This window comes from Anolis carolinensis, unplaced genomic scaffold (genome assembly GCF_035594765.1).
Source record: "Anolis carolinensis isolate JA03-04 unplaced genomic scaffold, rAnoCar3.1.pri scaffold_7, whole genome shotgun sequence".
In the NCBI taxonomy this organism is placed as follows: domain Eukaryota; kingdom Metazoa; phylum Chordata; class Lepidosauria; order Squamata; family Dactyloidae; genus Anolis; species Anolis carolinensis.
Window position 1 is genome coordinate 11643796 of NW_026943818.1, and position 23986 is coordinate 11667781.

General features: G+C 44.3%; 1 protein-coding gene across 5 annotated transcripts in view; it reads right to left on the bottom strand.

Moving 5' to 3' along the window:
* The window catches only part of vav2 (vav guanine nucleotide exchange factor 2), a 130830-nt gene that overhangs the window by 49270 nt on the left and 57574 nt on the right, over window positions 1–23986 (bottom strand). For all 5 annotated transcript variants that reach the window (XM_062959697.1, XM_062959698.1, XM_062959699.1 and 2 more), the window contains one exon: window positions 1474–1532. In XM_062959697.1, the coding sequence (XP_062815767.1) occupies window positions 1474–1532 (59 nt within the window). The remainder of the gene's footprint in view (window positions 1–1473; window positions 1533–23986) is intronic.

Here is a 23986-nt window from a genome sequence, read left to right on the forward strand (position 1 = left end):
AATATTGTATGTAATATATAACATATAATTAATATTATTATATTGTATTATTGTTAGTATTATATTGTATAAAATGATAATATTCTTATCAATATTATATGTATATACAATATATTATATTATTAAAACTGATATAAAAATATTATATTATAAATGAGGGTGGGGGCCAGGTAAATGACCTTGGAGGGCCGCATCCGGCCCCCGGGCCTTAGTTTGGGGACCCCTGCCTAAGAGCCTTCCCTCAAGGTCTTGAACTTAGACAAGCCCCTACACTATGAGGGTTGAATGAAAAGTAATGCCTCCACCTTCGTTACTTGGGTTTGGATGGGAGTATTTTAATAAATCAAATGAAGAAATAATCCTCAGAACGTGCTCTGTTCACTTTTCCACATAAGAATCACCAGACAATTGGATACATTTCTGCCAATGAAAGAAGTTTACGGAAGAAGTCGACACTCTGTTCCCGCAACCGGCGTCTCACAGTTTTCTCAACATCTGATGGCCAAGCAAAGCAATCATGTGACCCACACGTTCTTGTGAAATGCCGATTATGCTTGAAATTTCTCTCTGAGGGATACGACTATCGTCCCGAATCAATCTGTCCACCTTTTGCTTGAGAAACTCGGGGATGGCTGTCACAGGACGTCCAACTCTTTGTTTGTCACGCAAGTCAGATGTTCCGACCTCAACATCTTTAGACTTACTTGCCCAACGACGCACAGGACTTACATCAGCACGATCACCATAAACAGCTTGCATTCTCTAGTGAATATGCTTTGTGGTGACACCTTCTTCTGTCAAGAATTCAATGACTGCATGTTGCTTAAGTTGCATCGACCAACCATCTGTGCAGGGTTCCATACTTCGCCCTTTAACAACACAACCGTTCAATGCTAAGGCTTCCCGCCAAATGGAACTAACTGTAGCGGAGAATCTACTGAACAAGCCAGGACCTGCCGCAGACCAGTACTGCCATCTGTTGAGGATTTACGAAGGTGGAGGCATTACTTTTCATTCAACCCTCGTACAATGCAACCTTTAGTAAGTCCAGACATGTCTGACTCTGCGGGTTGGTGCTCATCTTCGTTTCTAAGCCGAAGAGCCGGTGTTGTCCGTAGACACCTCCAAGGTCATGTGGCCACTGGCATGACTGCATGGAGTGCTGTTACCTTCCCGCCGGAGCGGTACCTATTGATCTACTCACATTTGCATTTTTCAAATTGCTATGTTGGCAAAAGCTGGGGCTAACTGCAGGAGCTCACCCCGCTCTCCAGATTCGAACCGCCAACCTTTTGGTCCACAAGTTCAGCGGCTCAGCAGTGTAACCCGCTGCGCCACCACATGTTCCAACACTTTGGGAAAGAGTTATAAACTTATAATTCCCTAGCCAATAGGGACAGGGACTTGACAAACTGCAATTCCTGGGATTCTATAAAATAGCAAAATTTAAAATAGCTGAATTTTATTTCTTACCTAATTCCCTTGTTCTGTGCAATGGTGTGGTACGACAGCCGAGAGACCGCGGAGATCACCTAAGGACAAGAAAAATAACATTGAGATGCTTGACTTACGAGGAAATAATAAGTTTCCCAACTTTTATTCTATTTTTTCGCTGTTCTCTCTTTACGTACATGTTAAAATCATAAATAATTTTTTTTAATGGTAGGCACTGCAGATTAATCCAACCAGAAAAGTCTGCCATAGCAGAGCACTTATTGAACCAACCTGGACACAGCATATTATTTGAGAAGACAGACATGCTGGACCACGTTCACAACCACGTCAGACGACACAGAGAAGCTATTGATAAATGAACCAAATCTGGCTACCAGTATTACAAAACTCTAGATTCAGAACAATTAATAAAGAACAGCACTTAAAAAAACAAAAAAACAAAAAAAAAAACAGGGGAATTCCAGACAGGAAACAATCAGGGCCAGCTAACACCTCCGAACAAGGCAGGAAGCAGCCAGGCTTTGAAGCTGCAAGGCTGTTCAATGCTAATCAAGCTGGCTAATTGCCACATTCACACTTGCTCCAAACAGACAAGAGTTCTTTCTCCTACCCAGGGAGAGCTAAACCCCACTTGCCTAGTTTTCAACAGACTTCACAACCTCGGAGGATGCCTGCCATAGATGTGGGCGAAACGTCAGGAGAGAATGCTTCTGGAACATGACCAGAGCAGATAGATAGATAGATAGATAGATAGATAGATAGATAGATAGATAGACTCCACTTGCCTAGTTTCAAACAGACCTCTCAACCTCTGAGGATGCCTGCCATAGATGTGGGCGAAACGTCAGGAGAGAATGCTTCTGGAACATGACCAGAGCAGATAGATAGACAGATAGATAGATAGATAGATAGATAGATAGATAGACTCCACTTGCCTAGTTTCAAACAGACCTCTCAACCTCTGAGGATGCCTGCCATAGATGTGGGCGAAACGTCAGGAGAGAATGCTTCTGGAACATGACCAGAGCAGAGAGAGAGATAGATAGATAGATAGATAGATAGATAGATAGATAGATAGATAGATAGATAGATAGATAGACTCCACTTGCCTAGTTTCAAACAGACCTCTCAACCTCTGAGGATGCCTGCCATAGATGTGGGCGAAACGTCAGGAGAGAATGCTTCTGGAACATGGCCATACAGCCCGGAAAACGTATCCAAAAAAACGGATACGCGAATCATGTTGAAAATTAAAAAGCCACTGATTTAGTCGGATTTGCGCAAGTCTGGTGCCTTTTACAACGATCCATGGAATAATCGAATTAAACACTCAAGGCAAGGTATTGTCCTCAACAAAATCAAGCGGACACCCGTTGTGTCGTGACAGTGCCAACCCAATGGTCACTTGGATATGATTGCTCCGTCGCCCAACCCGAGCTTGACTGTGATTGGGGATGACACATGGCACGGCTGTCGTAAACAACGTCGGATGGTCGCACGCACAAATTGACCCAGCACTGCACAAGGAGACAACAGGACTCTTGTGCCAGGGCATCAACAGGAGTCTAGCATCCCATAGAAAGCAATGCTTTTAAACTGGAGCACTGTCTCTTGTATTCTATGGGGTTTCATGCAGAACAACAGTCCCATGGAAAGCAATCATTTCAACCTGGAGCACTGTCTCTTCTATCCTATGGAGTTTGATGCAGAACCATAAGATCCCATGGAAAGCAATGGTTTCGGTCTGGAATACTGTCTCTTGTATCCTATGGAGTTTGATGCACAACAATAGGGTCCCATGGAAAGCAATGGTCTCAACCTAGAGCACTGTCTCTTGTATCCTATGGCGTTTGATGCAGAACCATAGGATCCCATTGGAAGCAATGGTTTTGACCTGGAGCACTGTCTCTTGTATCCTATGGAGTTTGATGCAGAACCATAGGATCCCATTGGAAGCAATGGTTTCAATCTGGAGCACTGTCTCTTGCATTCTATGGGGTTTCATGCAGAACAACAGTCCCATGGAAAGCAATCATTTCAACCTGGAACACTGTCTCTTCTATCCTATGGAGTTTGATGCAGAACCATAAGATCCCATGGAAAGCAATGGTTTCGATCTGGAATACTGTCTCTTCTATCCTATGGAGTTTGATGCAGAACTATAGCATCCCATGGAAAGCAATGGTTTTAAACTGGAGCACTGTCTCTTGTATTCTGTGGGGTTTGATGCACAACAATTGGGTCCCATGGAAAACAATGGTTTCAACCTGAATCCTATGGAGTTTGATGCAGAACCATAGGATCCCATAGAAAGCAATGGTTTCAACCTGGAGCACTGGCTCTTGTATCCTATGGAATTTGATGCAGAACTATAAGATCCCATGGAAAGCAGTGGTTTCAGTCTGGAGCACTGTCTCTTGTATCCTATGGAGTTTGATGCAGAACTATAGCAACCCATGGAAAGCAATGGTTTTAAACTGGAGCACTGTCTCTTGTATTCTGTGGGGTTTGATGCACAACAATTGGGTCCCATGGAAAACAATGGTTTCAACCTGAATCCTATGGAGTTTGATGCAGAACTATAGGATCCCATGGAAAGCAACAGTTTCAACCTGGAGCACTGTCTCTTGTATTCTGTGGGGTTTGATGCACAACAATTGGCTCCCATGGAAAACAACGGTTGCGACCTGAATCCTATGGGGTTTGATGCAGAACCATAGGATACCATGGAAAGCAATGGTTTCAACCTGGAGCACTGTCTCTTTATCCTATAGAGTCTGAAGCAGAACCATAAGATACCATGGAAAGCAATGGTCTTAACCTAGAGTGCTGCCTCTTGTATGCTACGGGGTTTGCTGCAGAACCATAGGATTCCATAGAAAGCAATGGTTTCAACCTGGAGCATTGTCTCTTGTATCCTATGGGGTTTGATGCACAACAATAGGGTCCCATGGAAAACAATGGTTTCAACCTGACTCCTATGGGGTTTGATGCCGAACCATAGAATCCCATGGAAAGCAATGGTTTCAATCTAGAGCACTGTCTCTTGTATTCTGTGGGGTTTGATGCAGAACTATAGGATCCCATGGAAAGCAATGGTTTTAACCTGGAGCACTATCTCTTGTATGCTAGGGGGTTTGATACACAACAATAGGGTCCCATGGAAAGCAATGGTCTCAGCCTAGAGCACTGTTTCTTGTATCCTATGGAGTTTGATGCACAACAATAGGGTCCCATGGAAAACAATGGTTTCAACCTGAATCCTATGGAGTTTGCTGGAGAACCATAGGATCCCATGGAAAGCAATAGTCTCAATCTGGAACACTGTCTCTTCTATCCTAAGGAGTCTGATGTAGAACTATAGGATCCCATGGAAAGCAATGGTCTTAACCTGGAGCACTGTCTCTTGTATCCTATGGAATTTGATGCAGAACAATAGGATCCCATGGAAAGCAATGGTTTTTAACCTGGAGCAATATCTCTTGTATCCTATGGAGCTTGATGCAGAACTATAGCATCCCATGGAAAGCAATGATTTCAACCAGGAGCACTGTCTCTTGTATTCTATGGGGTTTTATGCAGAACAACAGAGTCCCATGGAAAGCAATCATTTCAGCCTGGAGCACTGTCTGTTGTATCCTATGGAAATTTGATGCAGAACCATAGGATCCCATTGGAAGCAATGGTTTCAATCTGGAGCACTGGCTCTTGTATTCTATGGGGTTTGATGCACAACAATATGGCCCCATGGAAAACAATGGTTTCAACCTGAATCCTATGGGGTTTGATGCAGAACCATAAGATCCCATGGAAAGCAATAGTCTCAATCTGGAACCCTGTCTCTTCTATCCTATGGAGTTTGATGCAGAACTATAGGATCCCATGGAAAGCAATGGTCTTAAGCTGGAGCACTGCCTCTTGTATCCTGTGGGGTTTGATGCAGAACTATAGGATCCCATGGAAAGCAATCATTTCAACCAGGAGCACTGTCTCTTGTATCCTATTGAATTTGATGCAGAACCATAGGATCCCATAGAAAGCAATGGTTTCAACCTGAATCACTATCTCTTGTATCCTATGGGGTTCGAGGCAGAACCATAGAATCCCATGGAAGGCAATGGTTTCAACCTGGATCACTGTCTCTTGTATTCTACGGGGTTGGATGCATAACCATAGCATCCCATGGAAAGCAATCATTTCAACCAGGAGCACTGTCTCTTGTATCCTATGGGGTTTGATGCACAACAATAGGGTCCCATGGAAAACAATGGTTTCAACCTGAATCCTATGGGGTGTGATGCAGAACCATAGAATCCCATGGAAAGCAATGGTTTTGACCTGGAGCACTGTCTCTTGTATCCTATGGGGTTCGAGGCAGAACCATAGAATCCCATGGAAAGCAATGGTCTTAACCTGGATCATTGTCTCTTGTATTCTATGGGGTTTGATGCAGAACCATAGAATCCCATGGAAAGCAATAGTCTCAATCTGGAACACTGTCTCTTCTATCCTAAGGAGTCTGATGTAGAACTATAGGATCCCATGGAAAGCAATGGTCTTAACCTGGAGCACTGTCTCTTGTATCCTATGGAATTTGATGCAGAACAATAGGATCCCATGGAAAGCAATGGTCTCAACTTGGAGCACCTTAAATCAATAATAAATAATAATAAATAGAGTAAAATAATACATGTAGTAATAAATAGAGTAAAATAATAAATATAATAATAATAAGATCAGAGTGAAATAATGTATTAATAATAATAAAAATAGAGTAAAATAAATGTAATACAGTAGAGTCTCACTTATCCAACACTCGCTTATCCAACGTTCTGGATTATCCAACGCATTTTTGTAATCAATGTTTTCAAAACATCATGATATTTTGGTGCTAAATTCGTAAATACAGTAATTACTACATAGCATTACTGCGTATTGAACTACTTTTTCTGTCAAATTTGTTGTATAACATGATGTTTTGATGCTTAATTTGTAAAATCATAATGTAATTTGATGTTTAATAAGCTTTTCCTTAATCCCTCCTTATTATCCAACATATTCACTTATCCAACGTTCTGCCGGCCCGTTTATGTTAGATAAGTGAGACTCTACTGTAGTAGCAACAATAATAGAGAAAAATAATAAATGTAATAATACCAATAATAATAGAGAAAAATAATAAATGTACCATATATTCTCGAGTATAAGCTGACCCAAATATAAGCCAACCTGGATCCTCACCCGAGTATAAGCCCGGGGGGCTTTTTTAGTCATTAAAAAGGGCTTATACTTGAGTATATGCAGTACCTCTTCATATTCTGTTTTTTCATATATATATATTATGTGTTTTATAATAAATTGTTTTCTTTGAACTCTTATGTGGTCCTAGGGGTTTCCTGGAGTGCAACAATATCTACCATTTAAGGAGGTTGTTCTGGATGATGCTTAGGATCTTTTCCAACTCTGTGATTGTATCTTCATAAGGCATATTCTGTCCTTGGATCAAAACGCCGAGACAATTGCCATTGGCTCCAGAGGAGCATAAATAACTAAATACAAATCACAACCATTAATATTTCAGATAATCAGCAGGAAGGCGCTGGCCATATGGTCAGCAAATGTCTCCAGCGGTTTTAAAAGCCTGATAAATATACTTTCGATTCAACTGTGCTCTCCAAACGCCCGGGATACTGAAATAACAAAGTACCGTTGGCCGTCGCCCTACATTAACAGCATTTGAGAAAGGGAAGAAAATCCTCCAACGCTTCCTTTTCTTACCGAAGACCCAAACAAGCTGGAAATACAGTACGTGCCGAAATAATAAAGCCGAGATCAAAAACAGTCCGGGAAAAAAAAAGGATCGGAAGCATCTCCTGAAAACATCACTCTCCTCTTTTGCCTTGGGCAGTCCATCAGAGCCCAACTTTTACTAATAGCTTTTACTTAAAAAAATGATAATAATAGAAAATTTTCCAAAGGGTTAAAAGACCTCCAGCTCTGCACCGGATACAGCCGGTCGACCGACTTTTTAGCCACAGTTCAGAGCCTCCGCGTCAGGCTTTGTTAGGATCAGAGCGGCATTATGGGCCGCTCAAGATAATAAGGGTCGGACACTTTAACAAGCCTTGATGGCTCGCAAGGGTAGATTTTATTTTTCTTCCAGACGACAGCACCTTTTCTCCACTACCATGGAGGTGTCTATGGACAACACCAGCTCTTTGGCTTAGAAATGGAGATCAGCACCAACCCTCAGAGTCGGACACAACTGGACTTAATGTCAGGGGAAACCTTCACCTTTACTTAAATTAGTTAAATTAGCCTCCCCGCATAAAGCAGTACCTACATTTCCTACTTTCGGGTTGCTTAGGTCAACAACAAGCTAGGCTATTTTTAATGGTCGGGCACTCACTCCAACCCAGGCTGGCTTCGAACTCATGACCTCTTGGTCAGTGGTGATTTATTGCAGCTGGCTACTAACCAGCTGCACCACAGCCTGGCCTGGTTAACTCCCTCAGAACTTAAAGTCTGTTATGTTGGGCAAGTTTGGTCTAGATGCAGAACTGCTGGGGTTCGGTATGGTCTCTGGCTCATATCAAAATCCATAATTTTGAGCCCCAAACCTGTCCTAGGCTTATACACGAGGTAGACTTATACACGAGGTAGACTTGTACACGAGGTAGACTTGTACACGAGGTAGACTTATACATGAGGTAGACTAATACTTGAGGTAGACTTATACACGAGGTAGACTTGTACACGAGGTAGACTTGTACACAAGGTAGACTGGTACACAAGGTAGATTTATACACAAGGTAGACTTGTACACGGGGTAGACTTGTACACGAGGTAGACTTGTACACAAGGTAGACTGGTACACGAGGTAGATTTATACACGAGGTAGACTTGTACACGGGGTAGACTTGTACATGAGGTAGACTTGTACACGAGGAAGACTTGTACACGAAGTAGACTTATACACGATGTAGACTTATACACGACGTAGACTTATACACGTGTCGTTATGAGATCCACAATGCAAGATCTCAGCTCTAGAAATCTTAGCGACGTATTGATCAAGGCGCAACCAGAGCCACTTTTTGGACTCATCTTCCCCTCCGGATTTATTGAAACAGATGGAACGCACAACCTCCTCGCCCAGGAGCAAACACCCTGCTATTCAAGACCTGCTTCCCCGAAAGCGGCTTAAATCTGCCTTTCGCTTAATCCGTCCAGCTCAAGGTCTCACGTGGAGGCAGGAAACATCATAGATCTCACTCACTCTCTTCCACGAACCTGGGGCAGAGCTCAAAACATTTGCATGGCCTTCGGGAAGAGGAGGAAATGATGGGAAGGGAGAAAAACCAAGAGAAAAAATATCTACTTAATGAGAAGAGTTGACAAGCTAGACAGATCGCCCACAGAGGTTAACTCGGCCTCTTTATCGCCGGCGTGGAAAACAGCAGGTAGCCCCAAACAATAGACATGTCCAAAAAATCTTTTTGAATCGTATATCGGAAGTATTTCGGATTGCGCAAGCGCCTCCACCAGTATTCAAATTTGGGCGTATTTATTGGATATTTGTGCCAAATTTGGTCCAGTGAATGAAAACACATCCTGCATATGAGATATTTACATTATTATTCATTAGACATGTCCAAAAAATCGTTTTGGATCGTATATCAGAATTATTTCGGATTGTTCTCGCTTTTTGATACGCATTCCGAGACATTGTCTCACAGCGTAATCAGCAATGTAATTCGAACCATTGTTGGCCCATTCTCTAATTGTCTCTTAATGTTTCGTTAATTTTTTCCCCCCCCAAAATTTTTAAAATATATTTTTAAAAATATTTAAAAAAATTATTTTGTTTCTGCAACCTACCTAGAATGGGAGCTTAGTGCAGCCTAACATGGCTGGCTCTCCCCGGCCAATCAGAAGCTTCCGCGATGGACGCAAAGGTGGGGGCTAACGTCCTCTGCGTCCACATGGAAGATTGCCATACAAGCCCGGTGTGTAGCGATTGCGCATGCGCATCCGCGATTTTAGAAACATTTAGAATCATTACGAATTTTCGTAAATATCCGAAATTTTTGGGTGAAAAAATCGGAAATACCTTGTATATTGAAGCGCCAGCGCCCCCTACTTTAGAAACGAGAATTGAAACATTTTTTTCATCGATCGGACATGCCTACCAAACAATGTGCAAAATCCGTCACTTTTGCAGAGAAAACCCAACCGCGCAAGGATATTGTTTCCATCCTGCGGTGCCTTCGAAGAGTCGAGTTGTGTGTCCAAACCAAAAAGTGACTCAAGCGTGGCACCCATTGCTCCGACCTCCTTTGGGTGGAGAGCGTTGGAGACGTTCCCAGCAATGCGAGGCGAGGCTGACGTATCCCAGTTCTGGCTCCAGTTTCTGGACGGGATTGCACGTTTTCGCACGTTCAGTCAACCTCGGGAGGGATTTCACGCGAGCCCGAAGGGCGAGGCACGGCTCGGTGTCACAATCGTCCTCTTAGCTCTAAACCAAAGTCTCATTGTCTTGCAGAGAGTGCGTTATTGGTTAACAAACAACACAAGCAAAACCACACATGCCATTCAATGTTAGGACTCGAACTACTGACCACGGTTGAAAAATGTATAAAAGGTCCTGCACACAAAAGTGCCACACTCTTCATCACTAACTTGAGACACACTCTACATCCTGCTGAAGTTTGGAAGAGTTTGGAGCATGGATGATGGGACTTGCAATACCTTCACTCCCTTCCTGAGACCACTGCGACCCACACAAGTGACTGAACAAATTTAAACTTGGCACACAGAGCCCCCATGACCCACTCCATGTCCTAGTGCAGTTTGTGGGTGATGGATGATGGGACTTACAATACCTTCACTCACTTCCTGAGACCACTGCAACCCCACCAATGACTGATCAAGACCAAACTTGGCACACAGAGCCCCCATGACCCACTCCATGTCCTGGTATGGTTTGTGGGTCTACAAACCATGGATGATGGGACTTGCAATAACTTCACTCACTTCCTGAGACCATTGCGACCTCACCAATGACGGATCAAGACCAAACGTGGCACACAGAGCCCCCATAAGCCACACTACATCCTGCTGAGGTTTGGAAGAGTTTAGAGCATGGATGATGGGACTTGCAATACCTTCACTCCCTTCCTGAGACCACTGCGACCCACACAAGTGACTGAACAAATTTAAACTTGGCACACAGAGCCCCCATGACCCACTCCATGTCCTAGTGCAGTTTGTGGGTGATGGATGATGGGACTTACAATACCTTCACTCACTTCCTGAGACCACTGCAACCCCACCAATGACTGATCAAGACCAAACTTGGCACACAGAGCCCCCATGACCCACTCCATGTCCTAGTGCAGTTTGTGGGTCTACAAACCATAGATGATGGGACTTACAATACCTTCACTCACTTCCTGAGACCACTGCAACCCCACCAATGACTGATCAAGACCAAACTTGGAACACAGAGCCCCCATGACCCACTCCGCGTCCTGGTGCGGTTTGTGGGTCTACAAACCATGGATGATGGGACTTACAATACCTTCACTCACTTCCTGAGACCACTGTGACCCACACAAGTGACTGAACAAATTCAGACTTGGCACACAGAGCCCCCATGACCCACTCTACACCCTGGCGCTGTTTGAAAAGGGATAGACCATGGACTCCATGTCCTGGTGCAGTTTGTGAGTCTACAAACCATGGATGATGGGACTTGCAATACCTTCACTCACTTCCTGAGACCACTGCGACCCACACAAGTGACTGAACAAATTCAGACTTGGCACACAGAGCCCCCATGACCCACTCTACACCCTGGCGCTGTTTGGAAGGGGATAGACCATGGACTCCATGTCCTGGTGCGGTTTGTGGGTCTACAAAACATGGATGATGGGACTTGCAATACCTTCACTCACTTCCTGAGACCACTGTGACCCACACAAGTGACTGAACAAATTCAGACTTGGCAAACAGAGCCCCCATGACCCACTCTACACCCTGGCGCTGTTTGGAAGGGGATAGACCATGGACTCCATGTCCTGGTGCGGTTTGTGGGTCTACAAAACATGGATGATGGGACTTGCAATACCTTCACTCACTTCCTGAGACCACTGCGACCCACACAAGTGACTGAACAAATTCAAACTTGGCACACAGAGCCCCCATGACCCACTCTACACCCTGGCGCTGTTTGGAAGGGGATAGACCATGGACTCCATGTCCTGGTGCGGTTTGTGGGTCTACAAAACATGGATGATGGGACTTGCAATACCTTCACTCACTTCCTGAGACCACTGCGACCCACACAAGTGACTGAACAAATTCAGACTTGGCAAACAGAGCCCCCATGACCCACTCTACACCCTGGCGCTGTTTGGACTCCACATCCTGGTGAGGTTTGTGGATCTACAAACCATGGATGATAGGACTTACAATACCTTCACTCACTTCCTGAGACCACTGCGACCCACACAAGTGACTGAACAAATTAAAACTTGGCACACAGAGCCCCCATGACCCACTCTACATCCTGCTGAGGTTTGGAAGAGTTTGGAGCATGGATGATGGGACTTGCAATACCTTCACTCACTTCCTGAGACCACTGTGACCCACACAAGTGACTGAATGAATTCAGACATGGCACACAGAGCCCCCATGACCCACTCTACACCCTGGCACTGTTTGGACTCCACATCCTGGTGAGGTTTGTGGATCTACAAACCATGGATGATGGGACTTACAATACCTTCACTCACTTCCTGAGACGACTGCGACCCACACAAGTGACCGAACAAATTCAAACTTAGCACACAGAGCCCCCATGACCCACTCTACACCCTGGCGCTGTTTAGAGGTGGATGGACCATGGACGATGAGTCCTTCTTATGGGAGTTGTAGTTTATCCATGTCCTGGTTCGGTTTGTGGGTTTACAAACCATGGATGATAGGACTTGCAATACCTTCACTCACTTCTTGAGACCACTGCAACCCCCACCAATGACTGATCAAGACCAAATTTGACACACAGAGCCCCCGTGACCCACTTTACACTCTGGCACTGTTTGGAGGGGGATGGACCATGGACGAAGGGACTTGCATATGGGAGTTGTAGTTCACCCGCACACACTGAACCCAGCTGACATTGGATCTAGACTGCACTTCTCAAATGACCCGGGCACCGCCGGGTCCCCAAAGTAATCATTAGGAATGTCCGATCGATGAAAAAAATGTTTCAATTCTCGTTTCTAAAGTAGGGGGCGCTGGCGCTTCGATATAGAAAGTATTTCCGATTTTTTTCACCCAAAAATTTCAAATATTTCCAAAAATTCGTAATGATTCTAAATGTTTCTAAAATGGCGGATGCGCATGCGCAATCGCTACACACCGGACTTGTATGGCAATCTTCCATGTGGACGCAGAGGACGTTAGCCCACACCTTTGCGTCCATCGTGGAAGCTTCTGATTGGTCGGGGAGTAGCAGCCATGTTAGGCTGCGCTAAGCTCCCATTCAAGGTAGGTTGAAGAAACAAAAAAAAATTAAAATATTTTTAAAAATATATTTAAAAAAATTTGGGGGGAAAAAATTAACGAAACATTAAGAGACAATTAGAGAATGGGCCAACAATGGTTCGAATTACATTGCTGGCTGCGCTGTGAGACAATGTCTCGGAATGCGTATCAAAAAGCGAGAACAATCCGAAATAATTCCGGTATACGATTCAAAACGATTTTTTGGACATGTCTAGTAATCATAAATCCCAGGTTTTTGTTCCCATGCCTATCTATCAGAAAAGGCACTTTTTCCTAATCCATGATTTTAACATTTTATCTTTTATGTGGTGTTTATATGACTTGTTTTTATGGTTTGATTATTGGTTTCATTGGTTTTCTTGTCTTGTTTTTATCTCCCTTTGGGGAGATGGGGCGGGGTATAAGAATAAAATTATTATTATTATTATTATTATTATTATTATTATTATTATTATTATTCCTACATGTCACAAGTCTCAGAAAAGTTGCCGGTTCAAATTTGGGGAGTGGGGTGAGCTCCCCTTGTTAGCCCCAGCTTCTGCCAACCTAACAGTTCAAAAACATGCACCGACCCTCCGAGCCAGACACGACTGCACAATATTCTGCTTCTCAGCATTTTTTTCAACCCGAACGAGAGCTTGCTTTTTTTTTTTTGTCACGTCCCAACCACAGATTCAAGGAAAGGTCACCGAGACACATGGAAACTGTAATAATCATCCCTGTTCCGTCGGTGCCTTGTTTGCCTCTCCTTTATTGCTCCGCAAAGCCTTTAGCATTTTAGAAATGTCACATGCCGTAACTCACGCCAGCCGGCTCTCGCTTTGCCCTGCTTGTGTGCCGCGCTCCGGTTTCGGCAAATGCGCCCCTTGCAAAAACGTGCCATTCTCAAAGTCAAACTGCATCACCCCCGGAAGTGCTGTTGGAACCGAAATAGCTTCTCCCAGAAGCTTTGGGCTCAATTTGGGCCTTTTCCTGCCAACTCCACTTGGCAAAAAAGAATACGGAGTGTTGTATTTTTCTGCTAGAAGATGCCCAGGTTGACAGGGATGGCGCGAGATCCCAGAAGTACCATCATCTGCTACCAGGAAAGTTTCAGCAACCTTCAACAACTCGTGTTGCATCGAGGGACAATGAGAGAGACACAACAGCAAAACTGTTGGAAATATCCACGATCAACTATAATCTATATAAAAGGGTAATGAAATTTCGGCCTAGGACAAACAACAAAACTACACATTCCAGAAACACTAAACTTGGCAGCACAACCCCTCATCCATGCCTCCACATTCATACAACAAAAAGAAAAGAAAAATAAAGTCCTAATTAGAGGGAGAGGAAGAATTGTTTTTATCTGATTGCTGCCAGTTAGAAGGCTAAGCTCTGCCCACTTGGTATCCTAGCAACCCACTCAGCCCAGGGGACAGGCAGAGTTAGGTCTCACTTAGGCATCTGCCACACTGCCTATAAAATACAGATTATCTGCCTCTACGTTCATACAACAAAAAGAAAAGAAAAATAAAGTCCTCATTAGAGGGAGAGGAAGAATTGTTTTTATCCAATTGCTGCCAGTTAGAAGGCTAAGCTCTGCCCACTTGGTCTCCTAGCAACCTACTCAGCCCACCCAGCCTGTCAATAATAATAATAATAATAATAATAATAATAATAATAATAATACTGCAGACTGTGCAAGGAAACTGATGAAACCATTGATCATATCCTCAGCTGCTGTAAGAAAATTGCGCAGACAGACTACAAACAGAGGCACAACTATGTGGCCCAAATGATTCATGAGCACGCAAAGATACTGTGGGACTTCCGAATCCAGACTGACAAAGTTCTGGAACACAACACACCAGACATTACATTGGGGAAAAGAAAAAGGTTTGGATCATGAATGGGACCCTGAAGGAGACAGAAGGCCTGATCCTTGCAGCCCAGGAGCAAGACATCAGGACAAAGGCCATTCAGGCCAAGATCGAAAAATCAGCTGATGACCCAAAATGCAGACTCTGCAAGGAAGCCGACGAAACCATGGATCATCTCGTCAGCTGCTGTAAGAAAATCGCACAGACAGACTACAAACAGAGGCACAACTATGTGGCCCAAAGGATTCATTGGAACTTATGCCTCAAGTACCACCTCCCAGCAGCAAAGAACTGGTGGGATCACAAACCAGCAAAGGTCGTGGAAAATGAGCATCAAAGATACTGTGGGATTTCCAAATCCAGACTGACAAAGTTCTGGAACACAACACACCAGACATCACAGTTGTGGAAAAGAACAAGGTTTGGATCATTGATGTCGCCATCCCAGGTGACAGTCGCATTGACGAAAAACAACAGGAAAAACTCAGCCGCTATCAGGACCTCAAGATTGAACTTCAAAGACTCTGGCAAACCAGTGCAGGTGGTCCCACTGGTGATGGGCACATTGGGTGCCGTGCCAAAAGATCTCAGCCGGCATTTGGAAACAATAGACATTGACAAAATTACGATCTGCCAACTGCAAAAGGCCACCCGACTGGGATCTGCACGCATCATCCGAAAATACATTACACAGTCCTAGACACTTGGGAAGTGTTCGACTTGTGGTTTTGTGATATGAAATCCAGCATATCTATCTTGTTTGCTGTGTCATCATAATAATAATAATAATAATAATAATAATAATAATAATAATAATCACACATTCCTAGACACTTGGGAAGTGTTCAACTTGTGATTTTGTGATACGAAATCCAGCATATCTATCTTGTTTGCTGTGTCATCATAAAATATAATAATAAACTTTATTTTTATATCCCGCCCCATCTCCCTGAAGGGAGATGGTTTTGGGGTGATTGCCCTGGGAATCTGGGAGTTGTAGTTCACCCGTATTCAGAAAACACAGGGTCTTTGAGGATTCAGTTCAGTGACTGGCGCTCCAAACGGGCCACGTGGGAGTGCTGCTTTTGGCTCCATTTCAGCTCAAGCAGCAAATTGCTCACCGGTGCTTTGAAAAATACATTGCGCATTCCCCGGCTGCGCAAGGTGTAAAGAGGAATCGATATGCTCGGTGTGGCAAAGAGCCCCCAAGCAAACACTGCCGGGAGACAACTGCCTTTTGGGTTGTTGTTGTTGTTGTGGCTGCTGCAACGAAGGAGGAAAATCCGTTGCCTGCAGTGTCTCTTCCAAACAAAGCGGGCTCGCGTTGGAGAAAGAGTGCCAAAGCCAGCCCTTGGGGGTATGATTCAGTTTCCTGGAAAACTCCGCTTTCGGTTTTCGAAGGCTAATTGCGAGCCCTCGAGGTTCGAAAAACTATAATTCCGGCTGAGCGAAAGGTCAGGCGCTAGAGAGGAGGCATGTGGATATGGTTCGCAAGGGGTGCGATGCTTCCCTTCACCTTGCAAAAGGCAACCCAGTGACACCACAGAGGGCCACTTCACCTAGCAACAGTCAATCTTTCCTCTTGCAAAAGCCATTCCAATGACATCACAGAGGGCCACTTTACTTAGCAACAGCCAATCCTTAAAAGTGCAAAAGCCAACCCAATGACACCACAGAGGGACACTTTACCTAGCAACAGTAATCCTTCACTCTGCAAAAGCCAATCCAGTGACACCACAGAGGGACACTTTACCTAGCAACAGTAATCCTTCACTCTGCAAAAGCCAACCCAATGACACCACAGAGGGACACTTTACCTAGCAACAGTAATCCTTCACTCTGCAAAAGCCAATCCAGTGACACCACAGAGGGCCACTTCACCTAGCAACAGTAATTCTTCACTTCGCAAAAGACAATTCAGTGACACTACAGAGGGCCACTTCACCTAGCAACAGTGAATCCAGCGACAACACAGAGGGCCACTTCACTTAGCAACAGCCAGTCCTTCACCTTGCAAAAGCCAATCCAGTGACACAACAGAGGGCCACTTCACCTAGCAACAGCCCTTGCAATAGACATTACAGTGACACCGCAGAGGGCCACTTTACCTAGAAACAGTCAATCCTTCACCTTGCAATAGCCAATCCAGTCACATCAGAGGGCCACTTCACCTAGCAAATGCAAATCATCCACCTTGCAAAAGGTAATCTAGTGACATCACAGAGGGCCACTTCACCTAGCAACAGCCAATCCTTCATTTTGCAAAAGCCAATCCAGTGACGCAACAGAGGGTCACTTCACCTAGCAACAGTCAATCCTTCGCCTTGCAAAAGCCAAGCCTGTGACACCACAGAGGGCCACTTCACCTAGCAACTAGATTTAAAAGAATGAGAATGGAAGCTGGAGGGAGCCACGGCTTTGTGGCTCATTTTGTGAGCCGTGTTGCTGTGTTTTCCGCCTGACCACCTCCCGGCTGGCCACATGGGACCGTCCCCTTCCTCCTTGCCCATCTCCCTTCTGCCGAGACAACATTTGCGGGATAAATATTTCATCACGAGAGAGAGAGAGAGCATGCTTTCTGCAGCGTCAATCCTCCCAGATCCTTCCCTGCATTTTATTTTTTTTGCTAGCAAATGAATTCAGCAACATTTGCACTTTTTCTTTCCTGGTGTCCCAAAAGGAGCAAAATGCATAATGCATGGCTTTCTCCTTTCGGTGTTTTCCTTTCAAAATGCATCAAAACTGCGGGGCTGGCAAGATAATAAAAGTGCTGAACGGCTTCTCTTGTCTGAACGTGGTCGCGATATTGCCGCTTTTGAACATTGGGGAAAACAAGTCGCTCGTCAGAACCGTTTTTGGGGATTCCCAGCTCGGCTTAACCCACAGATGTGTGATTTTTTTAAAAAATGTATCTGTATTACCGTATATACTTGAGTATAAGCCGACCTGGATATAAGCCGAGGCACCTAATTTTACCACAAAAAAAAAACTGGGAAAACATTGACTCCAGTATAAGCCGAGGGTGATAAATTTCAGAAATAAAAATAGATACCAATAAAATTACATTACCGTATATACTCGAGTATAAGCCGACCCGGATATAAGCCGAGGCACCTAATTTTACCACACAAAAAAAAACCTGGGAAACTGGGAAAACATTGACTCCAGTATAAGCTGAGAGTAGTAAATAAGCTGAGAGAGTAAAATAATAATGCAATAATAATAAGATCAGAGTGAAATAGTAAATGTATTAATAATAATAAAAATAGAGTAAAATAAATGTAATAGTAGCAACAATAATAGAGAAAAATAATATATGTACCATATATTCTCGAGTATAAGCCAACCAGGACCCTCACCCGAGTATATAAGCCAAGGGGGGCCTTTTCAGTCTTAAAAAAAGGGCTGAAAAACTAGGCTTATACTCGAGTATATTAGGTCTGTTTATTTATTAGCTGCTTCAGTCTCTATGGGAAGAAAGGCAGGGTAGAAATAAAGATGATAATAATAAAATAATAATAATAATAATGCAGTCTTAAACACTTGGGAAGTGTTCGACTTGTGATTTTGTGATACGAAATCCAGCATATCTATCGTGTTTGCTGTGTCAATAATAATAATAATAACAATAACAATAATAATAATAACAAGTGTTCAACTTGTGATTTTGTGATACGAAATCCAGCATATCTATCTTGTTTGCTGTATCATACAATAATAATAATAATAACAATACATCACACAGTCCTAAACACTTGGGAAGTGTTTGACTTGTGATTTTGTGATACGAAATCCAGCATATAGATTTCGTTTGCTGTGTCAGACTATGTCGTTGCATCTAATAATAATAATAATAATAATAAGAAGAAGAAGAAGAAGAAGAAGCAGCAGCAGCAGCAGCAGCAGCAGCTTGGGTCCCCAGTATTGCCCAGGTTATTTTAAAAACTCATTTTTTAATTGTACAAAATGCATTAGGTTGTGGGTGAACTACAACTCAGTGCTTCCCATATTAAAATGCAACACAACTTATGGGGAGTGGGACAGCTGAAGACTTTGCTTGTGTTTGGACTACTAATGCCAACCATCTTGCAGCTACTCTTGGTATCAGTCTTTCCTCCATGGCCTTATACAACTGGAGCTGCGGAGTAGACATTATCTCTGCTGAATAATACATAAGCATTGTGCCAAACTAGTCTCTGCCGGGAGTGGGAGAAAAACTAACAATAAGACCAATCGGTGGCATCCAAATACGGCGTGAACTACGGAAGCATTGAGAGAGAAAGTGGCCTCGGGAGGAATACGGATCGATTGCAAATCAATAAACAGTTGGAAAACATTCTGCAGTTCATGCCGTAATTCTCAACGTGGATAGCTGGCATCTGATAGAAAAAAATAGATAGCGCTTTATGTCTTACCCTCCTCTCCTCATGGCTTGAGGCAGGTAGGAAATACGGGGAAGCCTTAGCATTGAACGGTTGTGTTGTTAAAGGGCAAAGTATAGAACCCTGCGCAGACGGGGAAGCCTTAGCATTGAACGGTTGTGTTGTTAAAGGGCGAAGTATAGAACCCTGTGCAGACGGGGAAGCCTTAGCATTGAACGGTTGTGTTGTTAAAGTGCGAAGTTAGAACCCTGCGCAGACGGGGAAGCCTTAGCATTGAACGGTTGTGTTGTTAAAGGGCGAAGTATAGAACCCTGCGCAGACGGGGAAGCCTTAGCATTGAACGGTTGTGTTGTTAAAGTGCGAAGTTAGAACCCTGCGCAGACGGGGAAGCCTTAGCATTGAACGGTTGTGTTGTTAAAGGGCGAAGTATAGAACCCTGCGCAGACGGGGAAGCCTTAGCATTGAACGGTTGTGTTGTTAAAGGGCGAAGTATAGAACCCTGCGCAGACGGGGAAGCCTTAGCATTGAACGGTTGTGTTGTTAAAGGGCGAAGTATAGAACCCTGCGCAGACGGGGAAGCCTTAGCATTGAACGGTTGTGTTGTTAAAGGGCGAAGTATAGAACCCTGCGCAGACGGGGAAGCCTTAGCATTGAACGGTTGTGTTGTTAAAGGGCGAAGTATAGAACCCTGTGCAGACGGGGAAGCCTTAGCATTGAACGGTTGTGTTGTTAAAGTGCGAAGTTAGAACCCTGCGCAGACGGGGAAGCCTTAGCATTGAACGGTTGTGTTGTTAAAGGGCGAAGTATAGAACCCTGCGCAGACGGGGAAGCCTTAGCATTGAACGGTTGTGTTGTTAAAGGGCGAAGTTAGAACCCTGCGCAGACGGGGAAGCCTTAGCATTGAACGGTTGTGTTGTTAAAGGGCGAAGTTAGAACCCTGCGCAGACGGGGAAGCCTTAGCATTGAACGGTTGTGTTGTTAAAGGGCGAAGTATAGAACCCTGTGCAGACGGGGAAACCTTAGCATTGAACGGTTGTGTTGTTAAAGGGCGAAGTATAGAACCCTGCGCAGACGGGGAAGCCTTAGCATTGAACGGTTGTGTTGTTAAAGGGCGAAGTTAGAACCCTGCGCAGACGGGGAAGCCTTAGCATTGAACGGTTGTGTTGTTAAAGTGCGAAGTTAGAACCCTGCGCAGACGGGGAAGCCTTAGCATTGGACGGTTGTGTTGTTAAAGTGCGAAGTTAGAACCCTGCGCAGACGGGGAAGCCTTAGCATTGAACGGTTGTGTTGTTAAAGGGCGAAGCATGGAACCCTGCGCAGACGGGGAAGCCTTAGCATTGAACGGTTGTGTTGTTAAAGGGCGAAGTATAGAACCCTGCGCAGACGGGGAAGCCTTAGCATTGAACGGTTGTGTTGTTAAAGGGCGAAGCATGGAACCCTGCGCAGACGGGGAAGCCTTAGCATTGAACGGTTGTGTTGTTAAAGGGCGAAGTATAGAACCCTGCGCAGACGGGGAAGCCTTAGCATTGAACGGTTGTGTTGTTAAAGGGCGAAGCATGGAACCCTGCGCAGACGGGGAAGCCTTAGCATTGAACGGTTGTGTTGTTAAAGGGAGAAGTATAGAACCCTGCGCAGACGGGGAAGCCTTAGCATTGAACGGTTGTGTTGTTAAAGGGAGAAGTATAGAACCCTGCGCAGACGGGGAAGCCTTAGCATTGAACGGTTGTGTTGTTAAAGGGCGAAGTATAGAACCCTGCGCAGACGGGGAAGCCTTAGCATTGAACGGTTGTGTTGTTAAAGGGCGAAGTATGGAACCCTGCGCAGACGGGGAAGCCTTAGCATTGAACGGTTGTGTTGTTAAAGGGCGAAGTATAGAACCCTGCGCAGACGGGGAAGCCTTAGCATTGAACGGTTGTGTTGTTAAAGGGCGAAGCATGGAACCCTGCGCAGACGGGGAAGCCTTAGCATTGAACGGTTGTGTTGTTAAAGGGAGAAGTATAGAACCCTGCGCAGACGGGGAAGCCTTAGCATTGAACGGTTGTGTTGTTAAAGGGAGAAGTATAGAACCCTGCGCAGACGGGGAAGCCTTAGCATTGAACGGTTGTGTTGTTAAAGGGCGAAGTATAGAACCCTGCGCAGACGGGGAAGCCTTAGCATTGAACGGTTGTGTTGTTAAAGGGCGAAGTATGGAACCCTGCGCAGACGGGGAAGCCTTAGCATTGAACGGTTGTGTTGTTAAAGTACAAAGTATGGAACCCTACATAGACGATTGGTCAATGCGACTTAAGCAAAGTACAGTCACTGAATTCTTGACAGCAGAATGTGTCGCCCCAAAGGAGATTCACAAGAGAATGCAAGCTGTTTATGGGGATTGTGTTGATGTGAGTCCTGTGTGTCGTTGGGCGAGTAAGTTTAAAGATGTTGAGGTGGGAACATCTGACTTGCGTGACAAACAAAGAGTCGGACGTCCTGTGACAGCAACCACCGGGTTTCACAAGCAAAAGATCATCAGATTGATTCAGGACGATCGTCGTATCACTCAGAGAGAAATTCCAAGCATAATCGGCATTTCACAAGAACGTGTGGGTCACATGATTGCTTTGCTTGGCTATCAGATGTTGAGAGAACTGTGAGACACCGGTTGCGGAAACCGAGTGTTGACTTCTTCTGTGACGGCTTGAGAAAACTTGTTTATTGTTCGCGGAAATGTATCCAATTGCCTGGTGATTATGTGGAAAAGTGAATAGTGGTAGTTAAAGAGCACATTCTCAGGATTATTTCTGCGTTTGATTTATTAAAATATTCCCATCCAAACCCAAGTAACAAAAGTGGAGGCATTTTTTTTTTCATTCAACCCTCGCATAACACTAAGAAAAAAGTTTTGCGGGCTCTGCTATTTTTTTGACAGTGTTTCCCCCCGTTTTCTGAAACGTGACCTAGAAATAGATCAAGACCCGCCGTTGTTGTTTTGGGTATCGGAACACAAAATCTTTGATATCAGCCTTGCCTAGACGCCAACCTAGTTTTGCCTGGTTGGCTTTGATGACGGGAGAAGTGGGACTCCCTCCACACCAGATCCAGATCAAGATGACAGCGGGCGTCCACCCGCCCCTGCGCTTGGCTTGTTTTTAAAAATAATACAGGTTTATTATGATGAGACGCTGAAATGTGAGATCGAGTGGGTGGCCTGGTTTGGATGACAGCTTGCCTCGCTTCCTCTCGATGAGGATTCTGGGGAAAACCACGAAGATGGAGGAACCTGGCTCTCGGAGACCTTTGCAGACAGAATTGTATTATTTTACAACCGGAGCAGTACCTATTGATCTACTCACATTTGCATGTTTTCGAAGTGCTAGGTTGGAAAGCTGGGGCTAACAGCGGGAGCTCATTCCGCTCCCCGGATTCGAACCGCCGACCTTTCGGTCAGCAAGTTCAGCAGCTCAGAGGTTTAACTTGCTGCACTCAAAATACACAGAAATCTATGAATGACTTCTTTTATTTTTCATTCATAGATTGAATGATTTAAAAAAGTGATACAACAGACCATAGGATAATTCTGCCTGAAATGCAGGCATTTATATTCTAACATCTAAGGAAATACATTAAAAAGTATTCTTAACGTACTAAAAAGCAAAAATATACTATTCTAGGAGTAAGAACATGATTTATTACTAGCCTTAATGAAATATAGACTTACCATAAATGCACGTTATATTATTCTTCTATATCTCTCTGCTAACAAAATGATGATATACTGCTTGAAAATCCTGACTACTACTACTATTATTATTATTATTATTATTATTATTATTATTATTATTATTATTTTATTATGACACAGCAAACAAGATAGACATGCTGGATTTCATATCACAAAATCACAAGTCGAACACTTCCCAAGTGTCTAGGACTGTGTGATGTATTTTCGGATGATGCGTGCAGATCCCAGTAGGGTGGCCTTTTGTAGTTGGAAGATCGTAATTTTGTCAATGTCTATTGTTTCCAAATGCCGGCTGAGATCTTTTGGCACGGCACCCAGTGTGCCCATCACCACAGGGACCACCTGCACTGGTTTCTGCCAGAGTCTTTGAAGTTCAATCTTGAGGTCCTGAGAGCGGCTGAGTTTTTCCTGTTGTTTTTCGTCAATGCGACTGTCACCTGGGATGGTGACATCAATGATCCAAACCTTGTTCTTTTCCGCAACTGTGATGTCTGGTGTGTTGTGTTCCAGAACTTTGTCAGTCTGGATCCGGAAGTCCCACAGTATCTTTGCGTGCTCATTTCCCAATACTTTTGCAGGTTTGTGATCCCACCAGTTCTTTGCTGCTGGGAGGTGGGACTTGAGGCATAAGTTCCAATGAATCATTTGGGCCACATAGTTGTGCCTCTGTTTGTAGTCTGTCTGTGCGATTTTCTTACAGCAGCTGAGGATATGATCAATGATTTCGTCGGTTTCCTTGCACAGACTGCATTTTGGGTCATCAGCTGATTTTTCGATCTTGGCCTGAATGGCCTTTGTTCTGATGTCTTGCTCCTGGGCTGCAAGGATCAGGCCTTCTGTCTCCTTCTTCAGGGTCCCATTCGTGAGCCAGAGCCAGGTCTTCTCCTTGTCAGCTTTTCCTTCAATTTTGTCAAGGAACTTTCCATGCAATGTTTTGTTGTGCCAGCTGTCAGCTCTAGTTTGTAGTGCGGTTTTCTTGTACTGCTTCT